Genomic DNA, 16,901 nt, shown 5'->3' on the forward strand with positions numbered 1-16,901 from the left:
CTTAGAAGGTTAAAACCATCTGTAAGTCTGAAAAACAAACCAAAAGCAAACCAAAACAAAATCCCTGCTGGAGCTGGTAGGTGATATTTAAAACAGAGTTCACTGGAAAATATACTTAAATTATTGTTAGAATGTAAAATGAAGAGCATTCCTATCATAATTCCTCTTTAAATTTAAAAAAACCTAATAGCTGGCATAGATAAAGTAGAATGTGCAAACAGACCATTTAAGGACAATCTTAAAGACACATTATACATAACTGCAATAACAATAAACTCTTCCAAAATTCCCCTGAAGCACTCCTTAGTACAAAACCCTGGGGACCAAACTTATAGATACAAGATAAATGATGCAGCTACTTCAAAAATAGTCACCCTAGAAAACTAAAATCTTCATTCACCTTCCAGAGCCTGAACTATGTTTAGGAACTGCTTACAAAGATAAGCTCCTATGACAACACAGACTACACTGAGGAGCTTAAATATCAAATTGCTGATAGGAAATACAGCATTCTTACTACACATATGTTGTGTACCTGTTATGGAACACAAGTTTGCACCTAAACAGAATCACAGAATGTTTTGGGTTGGAAGGGACATTAAAGATCATCTAGTTCCAGCCCTCCTTTCATGGGCAGGGGCGTCTTCTAACAGACCGGGTTGATCAATGCCTTCTCCAACCCGACCATAGATATCTTCCAGGGCAGGAAAACGCACAACCTCCCCGTTCCAGTGTCTCACCACCCTCACTGTAAAGAATTTCTTCCTAATATCAAGGCTAAAACTCCCCTCTTCCAGCTTAAAGACATTCCCCTCATCCTTATACAACAAGCCCTTGTAAAAAGTCCCTTCTCAGCATTCTTGTAGGCCCCAGTTGTTTTTTTGAAAGATAATATAATATATAAACCACTACATTTCTTCTTAAACTGTTTAAACAGCGTTAACTTCTCAAGTTTTCACATGGGTATAGGAGAAGCACCATCTGAGAAGGCAGGAGTGAAATCTCCAGAAGACTACCTACTCCTATAGTCTCCACCTGAACATTAACAAGACAACAGTGTGACTTAGCTAAAAGATTACTTTACCAGGCCATACCAGTAGGATGGATGAGATTGCAAGGGAAGTCAGGTGTAATAGCTAAGAAGAGAGCAACAAACTGTTCTTCCAAATTACAACTTTTCTAAAAGCCTTAAAATCCTGTGAATAGTTCAGATACTCTCCTGCTCCACAAACCATCCAGAAGAATTAGATAAATGCTTAATCCAGCATGTGCTGGAATGCATACAGCAATTCCAAAGCACTATTTTTACATAAGTGCCCGTATTACTTTGATAAAGTAAGTGTACTAGCCTTTAATTGAATTATAATCATGTGATTATCATTGTGATCAGGCCCAGCCAGCACGCATTCATGAAGGGCACGTCCTGCTTGACCAGCCTGATCTCCTTCTATGATAAGGTGACCCACTTACCTGGATTTTAGTAAAGCCTTTGACACTGTCTCCCACAGCATCCTCCTGGAGAAACCAGCTGCTAATGGCTTGGATAGGTGGACACTTGGCTGGGTAACAAAAATGGCAGGATGGCTGGGCCCAAAGAGTAGTGGGGAATGGAGATAAATCCAGTTGGCAGCCGATGACAAGTGGTGTTCCCCAGGTGTCAGTACTGTCTTGTCTAACATCTTTATCAATGATATGGACAAGGGGATTGAGTGCACCCTCTGTAAGTGCGCAGATGACATCAAATTGGGTGGTAGTGCCGATCTGTTCAAAGGTAGGAAGGGTCTGCAGAGGGATCTGGATGGGCTGGATCAATAGGCCGATATCAGCTGTATGAGGTTTAACAAGACCAAGTGCTGGGTTCTGAACCTGGGTCACAACACTACCATGCAACCCTCCAGGCTTGGGGCAGAGTGGCTGGAAAGCTATCTAGCAGAGAAGGCTTCAGCGCGCTGGTTGACACAGTGTTTGTGTGCCCAGGTGGCTAAGAAGGCCAAGAGCATCCTGGCCTGGATCAAGAACAGCTTAGTCAGCAGGATCATGCCCCTGTACTCAGCACTGGTGAGGCTGCACTTTGAGTACTGGGTTCAGATTTGGGCCCCCCACTAGGGGGGGCGTTGAGGTGCTGGAGCATGTCCAGAGAAGGGAAGATGGTGAAGTGTCTGCAGAACAAGACTTACGAGGACAAAAGGAGGATTGAGAGAACTACCGACTTCATCTGACCTCAGTGATGGGGAAAGTCACAAAGCAGGTTATTTTGAGTGCCATTTCACACCATATACAGGACAAAGAGATGATCAGGCCCAGTCAGCACGGGTTTATGAAAGGCAAGTCCTGCTCCTCTTATGACAAGACTGTTAACATGTTTGGCTGAAATGGTTAGTGAATCTACCTAAAATGCAAATGTGCAGAATTGTTCCTTATGCAGTACCAGACCACAGACTGAGGAAGACACACAAGGGAAATCTGGTACAGAGAAGGGCATGCCCTTAATTAATAACGACATATGAAGCACCCATGCAGAGATCACACTGCATTTAAACTAAGTAATGAAAGCAGATCAATGTTTGTTTCTGCTTCAGTGCTCTCTCCAAATTCCATACTTTACTTAGTGCCTGATCTATGCTCTGCTGTAAAATAACATACATGGGAGATGGAATTCCAATAAACACAGCTCTGTTCTCCAGACACTGCCCACCAGAACTCCCATTGAAATGGGATGCAGCCCTGTAACTACTTACACTTCAGATCTAACCTGAGTCATAACATGTCAAACATACATAGGTTGACTTTAAGTCAATTTTTGAAAGTAAATAAATGTTACAGTAAAAAAACACAAATAAATTTGGTTGGGCTAGCAAAGAATGATGAAAAATATACTTTTTCTAGGAATGAACTCATGCCTGTTCACTTTCTCAATATGTAGCATATGAAAACACCTCTAAAGGATCACACTCCTTGAAACACTTCAAAAACTCATACAGCTGACTTTCTATCTATTTATTCCCCAATAAACTCAAGTGAAATGACTTTACAAAGCAATTAATTCTTTGCCTATCTATAATTATAGCATTTCCTCAGCAACAAGTTTCATTACTCCTAGGTGCTTGGTATTAAGTTCACCCAAACAAAACAACAGGAAAGAGGCACTACCATTACCCCCAAAACAGATATTCACTTCTATGCAGAGTGTTTGTTGGGATGCTTTATGCATATATGTAGTAATATTATAGGTAGGTGATCTCTGGACCATGTTGGAGATGCCTAGTACCAACTGTTGTAGAAATAGCATATGCAGAAGTAGGGGTCTTGCACCTCCAAGTAAGAGAATAACAATGAAGACAACTACAAATCATCCTTGCAGTGCTGGACTTCAGAGAAGAAGGGAGGAGGATGGTCATGTGATAGAATGATCTTAATCCATTAAAAGGTTATTAAGAGATAAATAATTCTTTGTTTGTGAGCAAGCACACTTTCTATCTATACTTAGTTTTCACACACAAAGATTAATATTTAAGGATAATTTAGTGAAGCTTGCTGGGTTTCTATTCTTTTTACAGCTATTTGTGTCCATGCAAGGCATCTAGGAATTACCAATAAGCATCAAATACAATAGAAAGCAAAGATCACATTTCTTAAGGGTCATATGTTGCATGCTTTCCAGTTGTGATTTTGCCCAATGTTCAGTTTGTCATTTGACTAAGAGACAACAAAATTGCATCTCTAGAGTTGTGTGCTGCATTGACCACCACTTTTAATCCTCAAATAGCTATGTTTTCTTAACACTGCAGGGGGACGTTTCTCAAAACAACATACAACTAGAATTGCAAATAGCTAAAAAAGGTATTGCATTAACCTGGTGATTTTCCTACATTTCTTTGCTGTTAAGTGTCATACAAATGACTGGGAGAAAGAACAGGCAACAGCTTTGCACAAAGTGAATAAACTTCTTTGGGCATCAGATGGATGGATGACTTTTAACGAGGGCTTGTAGTGACAGGATGAGAGGGAATGGCTCTAAGGTGGAAGAGGGAAGACTTAGACTGGATGCTAGGAAGAAATTCTTAAAACCAAAGGGTGGTCAGACATTGGAACAGGTTGCACGGGGAGGTTGCAGATTTCCCCTCCCTGGAGGTGCTCAAGGTCTGATTAGACAAGGCCTTGAGCAACCTGGTCTAGTGGGAAGGGTCCCTGCCCATGGCAGGAGGGTTGGAACTAGATGATCTTTAAGGTCCCTTCCAACCCAAACCATTCCATGAATTATGATGTCAAAGAAATATTCAATACAACATGTTGGCCAAAGTAAGCCCATTACTTTTAACAAGTAGAGGACAGAGGTTAAATCTTCAGTCCTCTCATGCAGACACACATGAAATCATGCACAAATGACAACACAACAATGTAAGTTCTTTTCTACGCATTTTTGTTTAGACATAACATTCTCACCTCTGTTTCATCCCATTTCAGATCTACAACTTTCTGTCCTGCTTTTGGTTGCCATGTAGGTAATGTCACAGTTGCTCTTGAACGTGGAAGAACAATGTCAGGTTCCAAGGTGGATGAGACTGGTCTGCTCTGTTGTGGTGACGTCAGCTCTGCCTGTTCAGGGCCTGGAAGACTTTGAAATGAGCGTTCACAGTGTGTTCCCTCATAGCCTTCATTACAGAGACAGAGGTAGCCATCACCACTAGCACTGCAGTTACCATGGTGACAGGGGTTGCTGGCACAAGGATCTGAAACAAACTGGGAGAAACATATCATTTGGTCAGTTACTGCACATAAAGGATTTGTCTCTGAGCTTTACACAGACCATAAAACAGGATTGTTTTTTCCCCTCCTGTGTTTATCTTCCAAATATATTTATGATTGTTTAAATGGATTTTACATAGTGAATTTCAACTTGTTAACAAAGCCAAGTTCTGCCACAATGTCAAAGGCTGGTGTTTTACATACGTCCAGAGCCACTCACAACCCCCAAAACAGTCTTCAGATATTAAAAGTTGACATAGTCCAAAAGCTTCTAACTCTTTAATGGATCCCTGAGACAATTTTCCCAGTAAAATGTGGTTTTCAAGTATGTAAAGTGTCTTTAGATGGTTGGCATTTACCTACTTTCTTCATGTGTTCTGGTAAAAACAGATCTTAGGGGAAAATTTAAACATGAGTAAAACTGGCTTTGCATCCACACTGCTGAAGAAATTCCCCAATAAAGAGCAGGCAACTGCTCTCCAGGAAGAGATCATGGGAATATCCACCATGTGTCACCAGCAGAGAAAAGGTTATCAGACACAGCAATTTCAAGTTATGCACAATGCACTAACAATTCTCAGCTTTTGAATACTTCAGAAAGAAATTATTAAAATCTGCAGTCTAAGCTATTATCAGTTTGGTTTTAATACAGTAAGGTTTTAAATCCCCGTTCGACCACATGTTCAATATTAAAGCAAGTTGAAAACTAAATACAAGAAAATAGGATGAATTGAAACAGAAAAAAATGCCTCAGATGTTCCAAAAAGTGTCCCTGGAAAAAGCACTGAGATAACCATATGAAAAAAATGCATTTTATTCTGCCTTCAGAAAAGACTGGGTTTTGCCTCAGTGGGACTTCACCATCACAGAATCAGTTCAATTTCTGGCTCTCCCAGAGACATTCTGTGTGACCCGAGAGCAGTTGGACCTCATGTCTGTCTCTTTCTTAAGTGTAAAAGAAACTGCCTGTATTGTCTGGTTAGAAAGCAAAATTTTTTCAGGATGGGAAGCACAGAGACAGGTGCAGATAGGAACTCTCAAGCAGTGAAACACAGATGAAAATAATAAATAGATTCCTGTACAGTAACACTAAATCTGTACCCTATGGACATTCAAGTGTGTTTCCTATTCTTTCTTTCACATTTTCTTCTGTTGCTATTCAGGTTTCCTCCTTTCTCAGACAAGCAGAAGTAGTCAGAGAAATACCCTTCAAAGATTCTTTAAATTTAAGGAAAAAAAATCTTTAATTCTATTATCTTTTCTACTTAACCCACAAAAGACACTAAAGACACTATATCAAAACAAGATCTGCTTGAAAACAAGTCAAGTGAAGAACAGATTAATTCTCCAACCGTAACTAAACAGGGAAGATTTAGATAAGGTATTAGGAAAAATGTTGTTACTGAAAAAGTGGTCAAGCATTGGAACAGGCTGCCCAGGGAAGTGGTGGAGTTGTTCAGGAAATGTGTGGATATGGCACTTTGGGACATGGTTTAATGGTCATGATAGTCTTAGGCTGAAGGTTGGACTCAATGGTCTTTAGAGGTCTCTTCCAAATGAAATGATCCTATGACTATAAACATAAAGAGTGACTAATTCACTCTAGTTGTGAGAGTCAGGATGAATGATGTTTTTGTGTCACAAGAACACAAAAATTACCCAGTATCAGCCCTGTAGTGCCCACGGGTACCTATCTCCACCTTAAATGGCTGTTACTGAAAAGCTTCCTGCAATAATTTTTCTCTATGTGTTTACAGACTTGTAAGATATTTTTCTGTATGTGTTTGGGGTTGTTCAGCCTGAAGAAGAGGCTGAAAGGAGACCTTATTGGTCTCTACAGCTACCTGAAAGGAGGTTGGAGTGAGGTCAGTGTTGGCCTCTTCTCCCAAGTAACTGACAGGACAGGACAAGAGGTAATGGCCTCAGACTGTGCCAGGGGAGGTTTAGGTTGGATACTAGGAAGAATTTCTTTCCTGAGAGAGTGGTCAAGCATTGGAACAGGCTGCCCAGGGACATGGTGGAGTCATCATCCCTGGAGGTGTTAAAAAATAAATTAGATGTGTGTTGTGGTTTCGGAGGCCAATTTCTCCCACCACGGGCAAAAATAACAACTCAGACAAAGGGATTGCAAAAAATGGTGGAAAGTTTAAATGGGTAAACAAACAACAACAACAATGAGAGTTTTACAGAGTACCACAGGCACCGTGACAAAAGAGAGAGATCCCAGAACATACCCAAGAGCATCCCATCCCCACCTGGGGGTACACCCAAACCCCCCCCAGGGCTCTTTCTCCCTCCCCACTCCCCAGCCTTGCACCTGGGCAGGCCCAAGGGAGGCAGCTCACACCATTTTACCTAGGCACTGGCGGGAGGCGAAAGGGAAAGTAGGGACCCCGTGCGGATGTGTTATAGAGGAGCGGAGGACTGTGGGTGAAATACCTGGTTTGCTGTGACCACCCAGTGGGCTGGGCCCTTTTGGGACCTCCCAGGTGTGGTCTGTGCAGGGGCATCCGGGCCAGCACCCAGCCTAAACCACCACAATGTGGCACTCCAGGACATGGTCTAGTGGTCACGGAGGGGGCAGGTAGAAGGTTGCACTTCACAATCTTAGAGGTCTTTTCCAATCTTAATGATTTTATTCTACAAGGATACTTTTGGAAAGCAATTATTGTACCACATGTGGAGAACTAGTACTATGTTCTGGAGCCCCTATTACAAGAGGGATGTGGAGGTGCTGGAACGTGTCCAGAGAAGGGCCACAAGGATGATCAGAGGGCTGGAGCACCTCTCCTATGAGGGCAGACTGAAGGAGTTGGGGCTGTTCAGTCTGCAGAAGAGAAGGCTCCGAGGTGACCTCATTGTGGCCTTCCAGTATCTGAAGGGGGCCTACAGGAAGGCTGGGGAAGGACTTCTCAGGATCTCAGGTAGTGATAGGACTAGGGGGAATGGAATGAAGCTGGAGGTGGGGAGATTCAGGCTAGATGTGAGGAGGAGGTTCTTCACCATGAGAGTGGTGAAACCCTGGAATGGGTTGTCCAGGGAGGTGGTCGAGGCCCCATCCCTGGAGGTGTTTAAGCCCAGGCTGGATGAGGCTCTGGCCAGCCTGATCTAGTGTGGGGTGTCCCTGCCCATGGCAGGGGGGCTGGAACTAGATGATCCTTGTGGTCCCTTCCAACCCTGAATGATACTATGATACTATGTCATAGTGAAACACTTTCTGACAGGGTGCAGTGACCTCCATACCTTGGTAGATACCAGCCACTCCATACAGGAATCTGAATGTCAGAGTTTGTTAGATTTAAAAAAAAGTGCCAATATAGTGCTATTTCATACAAATAAAGTACCCCTGTGCTAGTCCTGGGTATCAGTGACTTTACAGAATGGACAGTCCACAAAGTAACATTAAATACTTCATATAGAGGTCCTGGCAGCCACAGCAATCAGGGCTTTCTTTCCCATCACTCAAAACAATGTCAGCAGTACAAAATGTACCACAGAAAACACTAATATGACAGCAAGATCCATTTCAGTTATTAGAAACTAACTACAAGCTGCAACATAAAACTGGAATTAAGATTTATGAGACTAATGCCAAGAACTTTATCATACTGAAACTACTGTTAGACATTGCACTCATCTTCCAAGGGAATCAGTGGATTCCTCTACATTGGGCAGTTTTAAGACTCAGCTTGACAAGGTGCTGGGCCACCTCATTTCAAGTAGACTATTACCTAGAAAGGTTGGGCCAGATAATCCTTGGGATCCTTTCCAACCTGGTATTCTGTGATCCTAAGCAACTTCTTTCTAGATGTAAATATTTACTGCTTTCCTTTAACAACTCCACTGAATGCCCCAACTCACCAGCCAAAACATCAATAAATCTAATAAAGAAGTGCAACCTTTATCAGATAATTTAAAACATTGAAACACTGTTAACCATGAGCATTTTGGATTGCTTCCAAGCCACCAGTCTCACTCTATGAGTTCTGGATATTCAGAGTAATGAAATTCCCAGTGAACGTAATGAATGGATATAAAACATTTTCTTTACTTCAGTGAAGCAGAAAAAAAAAGAGAAGCCTGAAGAAATTGTCTGTTTAATTGAGAACCAAAGAACAGCTGCCCAAATCCAGCTAATAAACCACCAAACATTAACAGGCAAATTTTAAACAGCATGAGTGATTTTAAAAACAGCTCCAGCAAATGGCTTGCTTAGCCTTGCACAAGAAGTTACCATACATCAGATGCTTCACTCCACCTATCCCCAGGCACATTCTTACTTCAAAGCATACTAAAATAACTGAAAAATAAATTGAGATCACAAGAGGAAAATATCTACTTCACACTAACCACAGAGTACTGCCAGAGGTAAGCATGTACACAAATAATTACTAAGAAGTACCTAACTTTTTTTTCCTCACCTTTTATTATTAGACTGGTTTTAGAACTTCTTAATAGAGATTTTTCTTTTCCTTTGTCCTGGTTGATGTTTCATAGAAATATCACAGAATGGTTGGAAGGGACCTCCAGAGATCACAGAGTCCAACTCCACTGCCAAAGCAGGGTCAACTAGGGGAGGTCACACAAGAATGCATCCAGATGGCTCTTGAAAGCCTCCAGAGAGGGAAACTCCACAGCTTCTCTGGGCAGCCTGCTCCAGGGCTCTGTCACTCTTGCAGTGAGCAAGTTTTTCCTCATATTAAAGTGGAACTTTCTGTGTTTCAGTTTGTGTCCATTTTCCTTTGTTACATCACAGGACACCATTGAAAAGAGACTAGGTATCGTGGATTTAATACTACATTTGAAGTAGACAAATTAAGCCACCTTAATGTGTTTTTTCAGCAACACCCATACATAGGAGAGGTGCTTTTTTAAAATGAGATGAAGTCAGAATAACCATTCTGAAGATAGGGCAACTTGCTTCTCAGAAAGGATCTAAGAAGCAGCCATAGATCTGCAAAGATTAGAATTGAGGGTTTTTACCACATCATCATTTCTATTTACTCTCACTAGGTGTTGCCAACCTACAGTGTAACTGTTATCACAGAATCATTGAATTATTTCTGATGGAAAAGACATCTAGGGTCATCAAGTCCAACCTTCAACCTAACACTACTAATCATCTCGGCTCAAGATTAGAATTCCAAGACCCAGCTACATTTTCTTAATGCAAACGCTGGGATTTACACATCAAGTGCAGGCAATGAAGCTGGTGAAGCATCTGGAGAGCAAGTCTTTTGAGGAGTAGCTGAAGGTACTAGGATGGTTTAGCCTGGAAGAGACTGAGGGGTACCTCACTGCTCTCCACAACTCCCTGAAAGGAGGTTGGAGCCAGGTGGGGTTTGGTCAGTGTTCCTTAGTATCAGGTGATAGAATGAGAATAGCCTGAAATTGTGCCAGGAGAGGTTTAGGTAGGATATCAGAAAAAAAATGTTTTTCCTGCAGGAGTGATCAGGCATTGGAACAGGCTGCCCAGGGAGGTGGTGGAGTCACCATTCCTGGAGGTTTTCAAGAAATGTGTGGGCATGGCTCTTTGGGACATGGTTTAATGGGCATAGTAGCATTAGGTCGGCAGTTGGACTCAATGACCTTAGAGGTCTTTTCCAACTGGAATGATTCTATGATTCTACTTAAAATAGTGAGCAGAACTGACATCTGAAGAAAATCAATGAAAGGGGATGCAAATGTGAAGTAGCTGCGTCTAGTTCTCTGGCTATTACAGCAGAGGAGGGCTCAGAGCCTTGCTTCTAGGATTAGGAATCTAAACAGTGTTCTGATCATAAGTAATTTTTTCTTTCAAGATAGGGTTGGAGGCAGTACAGAAAGTCAGCACCTTTATCTCATAACGAAGCACCTTTCTGAAGGGTGTCAAATCAATATCCAGTTCCTCATCCCTGAAGAACTTCTTTTACTACAAGAAGTAATTGGATTAAATATTTGAACGATGTTTGGAACAGAGATAAAAGCCCCAAATTCCTCTGCTCCTCCTTGCTTAAACAGCATCTCTCCCTCATGTTGACACACATTCCCATCGTCACACTCTCTGCCCTTGCAATTTTTGCTCTGTGAAAGCAGTTTAAACTACAACGTTTTATCTCACATTTTATGACAGGCTAAGAGTGAACTCAGTTACTTCATGGCAGCTAACACGCATTAACTTGTTAAGGCATGACAACAGCAGCATATGCCTGAACTTTGAGAATCAGCCACTCTTCAGATGCATAAAATAGGTCTTTATATGCTCTGTTTAAAGGCAGTGCTTCTTTGAACCTCATCTGGAAGAGCTGTTTTGCTCAGTCAGTACAGTACCTTTCTGGGGACAATTTTCAAAACCACATCTACCCAGGTGGTCCAAAAGACTTTCCAAAATTTGTATTGATATAAACTGGATGATCCTTTTTTCCACAGTAACAATTGCTCAGAATTCTCTCTTTCTAGCCTATGCCATACAGTTTCTCTAATGTCAGGGTTTCATTATTTTCTTGTCATTTCGGCTTCTCAATCACTCTCACAACTTCTCATTGTATCCACAGACTTTTAAGTATTTAGTGGGGAGGACTATGCCTTCCTGAAAGGGAAATTCAAAGAGAAAACTATCTCTAAAATATCTAGAGGAATAAAAATTGGGTCCTAAGCCCACCTCTGTGGGACAGTGTGTCATAAAGGCACCCACAAAAGAGACAGCAACAGACACACAAAAAATGTGGATTTATGGTAACCAAAATGACTCAAACTCCTTCTGACACAATCCAATTATAAGCTGAGATGTCAGTGGGGAACATAGTAGTGCACAGCCAACTAGGCTCTAACCTCAAGATTCAAGAAATATTCTTTCCAGGAAGATCATAAGATTGTTTCAACTGGAAAAGACCAGTATACCTTGGATCTACATACTGGTATAGAAACACTAATTGCTTTTTCCTTTGGTTCTTTCATCTTAGTAGTCAGAATGTTAAAACAAACTATTCCAATGATCCTCATTTGTTTGCCACTCTGTCTTTTCCTATCTGTTATATAACTCTTTTTCTTCTTTATTCAAAGACTATGTGGATTGCCTTTAATGGTTTAGACACAGAGCCTCTGAGGTTCTGTACACCACCACTCTGCACAAGTGTACTGTGCATGATGGCAATCACTCACAGGAATTAGGAGGGTAAGGATTTGCTGGGAAGCTTTGCCTAGAATACAAAGACAATAGCACCAAAATTGTATTTCCTACTGATAGCTCTAGCCACCTTTTATTAATTCAAGTTCTATACACATGCTTGCACTTTTAATAGTTTTCTGTGGTTTTTTTTTTTCAAGATTCCATTATTTTTCTGTAACAAAACATTGATTTTTGGTGGCCAGCATCAGGGCTTTAGAAAGGTACTGTGCCCAACTGACTTGTAACACAAGAGTGTCTGACAGTAGATGCTCCAGAGGTGTATTTTCTCCTCTAGATTATCAGGTTTTTAGGGTCTAAAGCCTTTAACCTCCTTTTGAAATAGCTACAAGAACTGAAGGGATTATTTCCTGCTACTATAAAAAGAATTCTAAGTTATTTCTGGGATTATCAGCATATTGCCTCCAAGTCACATGCATTGGTGAGGCACTTGCATACCCTCGCTCATAACTTAGCTCTGTTAAGGGCTCATTACGGTATTAAACTTGCTACTTGCCTACTGTTAGTATATTGAAAGATGGTGATTTAGGAATCATTTGAACAGCCAAACACTGAGTATACAGACAGCAAAAAGAGGGCAGTACATTTCACAAAACAGTATCTCTCTGGGGGCAGCTCCAATTCAACATAAATGTCAATGTGTGTGTACATGCAAGTATTTACATCACAGGGTGAGAGAGCATCTTTTGACAAGTGTCAAACTTTTTTATTTCAATTATTGAGAACTACATACACACACCTGGCATCAATATTCCTGACCTTGACCTTCACCAAATATTTATGTTAAAAAATTAAAATAAAATAAAGGTAGGAAAATAAATGTAACAATTTGAAACCACTGCTAGGGGCATGACTTGCAGGAAGCTTCTGGTGATGGGCAATGAAAAGTACAAGGCTGTGCTATATCCTGCATATTGTACTGGGTCAGGTTGCACGATATTTTAAGACACTACACAACTGCCATTCCCTCTGAGGAGAGAATGTGCAATGGAGTAGGACAAGATTCTTAATGCTGTGTTTGCAAAATGGTAAAACACAACACAACCCCCTTGTGGTATAAATTTTGTCATTAGTCTCTGTTCAATCTCTGTCACTTGGTTCAAAATTGGTTTAATTAAGATAAGTAGTTAAAAGGATAATAGGATAAAAGGACAAGAAAAATTTAAAGTCATGAAAATAATTCTCTCTTCCTTTGTATGCTTCTGGTTTGCTTCCTTATGCCCAGAAAACTGTTCTGACTTAGTGTTCCTTCAAGATTCCACTGAAAGGCAAAAAAAAGACCAAAAAATATATATATCTATTGAAAACAATATGGATAACCAACAAGCTTGTCAAACTTCTACCCATTAACACACCTGCCTTCCACCTTACAGACAATCTTCTTGAATTAAACATTTAAGAATTAAAATACTTTTCTGAGAAACAGAATTAAAAAACAAACAACAAAAAACCAACAACCCACCACCAAAACAAAAAAACCCATCACCAAAAATACCCCCCAACACATTAGGTTGGAAGGGAACCTCCAAAGTCCTATTGTCCAAACCCCAGTTTCTCCAACTAGATCAGGCTGCTTCAGGCCCTCATCAAGCCTGACCTTCAGGGTCTCCAGGGATGGGGCCTGAACCACATCCCTGGGCAACCTGTACCAGTATTTCACTACCCACATTGTAAAGAGCTTCCTCCTAATGTCCAACCTGCATCGACCCTGCTCCAGTTTGAAATCACTGCCCTTACAAATAGTCCTTCCCCAATTTTCGTGTAGTCTCCTTTCTGTGATTATTAATTTTACTTACACAATAAATATGTAGGAAGAATATAGAAGTCCATCACACAGCACAAAGTTTCCAGTATTGTTGTGACCTTTGTTTTGGTATGGAAACATTGATAATGTTCTAGTCCCACCTCTCTCCTATGGTGGAAAACTCAGGCTGTTGCTCACTTTGCAAAAAGATTTCTTGTGAAACTCTCCAGCATGCTAACACCGTTTTGTGTTCAAGTTCTTCGAGCTCTCCATAAATGCTGAAATACATTATAGCTGCACTACCATCATGGGACACCTACTCCAACTACATCCTTAAACAGTACAGATTTTCAGATCCTCCTGTTTTCACCTTTTTTTTTAAGCCAGTGGATGATCTAATGCACGTTGGAACTGAGCTGCTAATGAGGAATGGCTGTTTGCATACATTTGCATCCTTGAATAAAAAGGTGTCAGTTGCAAAACCAAATTGAGACTCAGAATTAGAAAAAAATCAATAAATATCCTAGAAAATACTGCTACTCTGCCTCGTGGGTATTAGGAATTAATCTACAGTTCTGGTATCTTGCATACAGTTTTGACAGATATTCACTAACATGCTGAACTTCACAACAAAGTCCGGGTTTCTCCAACATTTGATTTGCTGGCTCTAGTTTTAACATTCACAGTATCAAGAATGCCAGGCAGGAAGGGATCCAAGGATCACTTGGTCCAGTATTGTCTCTCTGGGTTAAAAATCCCTAAGTACCCATTTAAATGTGTGGAGGACATCATCCAAATGTCCATGGACTTGTTTCAGGAGAAACTCTCCTATGGTGTTCAAAGGTGATTTCACTGTGGAATTCTTCAACTCGTTGTTTACCTCTGACAATGAATGGACAATTAAGCCAGTTAACAGTTCAGACGCTGAGATGTCACACATGCATCCACTTCACTATGTGAGAATGACAGAAAAGAAGTACAGTTGTTAGAAAAACAACTACATGTGAATAAAATCCCTTTTCCATTGTGCAGGCTACACTAGGATACTTGGTTTACAAGTTATTCCTGAAGCTTTCTTACTATATTTTAGCTTTAAAATCCACTCTTGTCTCCAGAAATGGCTGAAGAAGCATTCTTCCTTTGCAGCCTTACACAGTCTGCTTTGTTAGTTTACGAATCCATGCAATTTCCTCTTCCTGTTCAAATGATCTGCTGCTTAATTACAAGCTCATCTGGAAGGATCAATATCTCTTGGCAGTAGCCAATTCATTATCCTAATGTTCCTGTATTTGATTAGGAGAAACTCCAGTCAATTTTTGTTAATTGTTTCTCACATGTATCCTCTATCAATGCCTCCTGGAATTCCAGGACCAAAATACAGGTTAACAAAAAGCAAACCAGACTGAAGCAAAATACCATTTCTGGTTGTGGTGGGTTGAAATTTCCCCCCCCCCAGCATTAACTTTTTGCCAGACCAACTCAGTTAGAAGCAAATGAAGCTGTATTTACAAGCAAAAACTACACTCTACAATAGGATGCAATTAATATGTACAAAACATACAGTTCTTACAATATTATACTGCCTGAACTATGACTTCCCTGCAATGTGATTAGTAGAAAAAACAAGCCTGGGGCAGGGTTTTTCCCCCTGTACTCAGTTCTGATGAGGCCACACCTTGAATACAATTTATGCCCCTCATGACAAGGAGGGCAAAGAGGTACACATCCACAATGGAGTAACAAAGCTGGTGAAGGGTCTAGAGGGTCTTGTGAGGAATGACTGAGCGATCTGGGATTGCTTAGTCTGGAGAAGAGGAGGCTTAGAGGAGCTCTCACTGCTCTCTACAATTCCCTGAAAGGAGGTTGGAATGAGATGCGGGTGGTTGTTCTCTTCTCCAGTGTAGTGATAGGAGAAGAGGAAATAGCCTCTAAGTTGCACCAGGAGAGGTTTATACTGGATATTAGGTAAAATGCCACTCCTGAAGGAGTGGTCAAGCATTGGAACAGGCTGCCCAGGGAGGTGGTGGAGTAACCAGGCCTAGATGTGTTCAGGAAATGTGTAAACATGGCATTTTGGGAAATGGTTTAGTGGGCATGGCTGTGTTGGGTTGACTGCTGGGCTTGATGATCTTAGAGGTCTTTTCCAACCTCAATGGTTCCATGAAGAGAAATATTTACATATTTTCTAATTCCATAAAAACACATCCCACAGACTAATTATTTTAGTCATGTGCAGAAACATTGTCAATGTTACTGATAGCTGAAATGATGCTAAAAAAAAAAGGCAAGCTATCTTAACTAACTTCAGAAACCTCCTCCCTCACAATCCAGTAGAACTACAGCAAGTGGTGCTGTTAGGTGTGCCTGTAACTTCTTGCCATGGTATCTACCCCGTTTAAAATATAGCCATATTCCCCCCACAAACATGCATATGGATCTGCCACATAAATATTTGGAAACTGGGAGTACCACAAGCAGATTGAAGCATGGCACTATCCTATCCTAAATTTCTTTAGGATACACTCCTTCTGTGCACACTTCAGTTGCAAAGCCAGTAAAATAAAAGCAAAGCAAAGCAGTTTTTAGATGACAAACCATCTGGTAAATGCCTAAAATAATTACTGTTTCCTTTAGAATGACTTTCCATATGTTGGTAACTACCCATATTTTCTTGTCCTGTGATACAACCAGTTTGCAACTAAAAATGCACACTAGAGTGACGGAGTTAGAACTACAGTCACAATTAAGGGTACACCCAACTGCAACTGTGCTTGTGCTTTTATTTAATGGAGAAGATTCTGCCTGCTAATTTATTATTGCTCTTCACAATCAATTCTTATTAGGTTTCTTATTTCAATGACCTTGCAAAACAAAGCACTGTCATACTGTGGTGAGTTGTCCTTTTTTTCCCCCTCTCTCTTTTTTCTTTTTCTTGTTATTAAAACTCACCACAGCTGTTCCAACTATTTAGCCTGCTCTGCTGATTTTAGAATTATTTCCAAAAATAGAAACAGCTTTTTATCTCCATTGCAGTGCAAACGTTCTCTGTCTTCATCACTCATCCTATGGCCAAGCCATACTACCCCAGCTCAGCAAACCCAGAGCACTGCACACTTTGGGGTTTTTTTTAAACACTAATTTTACAATTGCCTGTTCTGCTCACAAAGAGGACTGCAGCTTTTTCTATTTGGAGTTTTATTTATTGTAAAGAGCTCTTACAAAGGCTTCTGTAACTCAGAGACCTTC

The 16,901-nt window shown here is 40.8% G+C and overlaps 1 protein-coding gene across 1 annotated transcript in view; it reads right to left on the minus strand.

The window, feature by feature from the left end:
* Positions 1-16,901, minus strand: part of DNER (delta/notch like EGF repeat containing) — a 91,556-nt gene that overhangs the window by 56,068 nt on the left and 18,587 nt on the right. Inside the window, exon 2 of the mRNA XM_068145211.1 lies at positions 4,444-4,740. Within this exon, the coding sequence (XP_068001312.1) occupies positions 4,444-4,740 (297 nt within the window). The remainder of the gene's footprint in view (positions 1-4,443; positions 4,741-16,901) is intronic.

The sequence above is a fragment of the Melanerpes formicivorus genome, unplaced genomic scaffold, assembly GCF_026170545.1.
Source record: "Melanerpes formicivorus ecotype bairdi unplaced genomic scaffold, bMelFor1.0.p_v2 SCAF_12, whole genome shotgun sequence".
Lineage (NCBI taxonomy): Eukaryota > Metazoa > Chordata > Aves > Piciformes > Picidae > Melanerpes > Melanerpes formicivorus.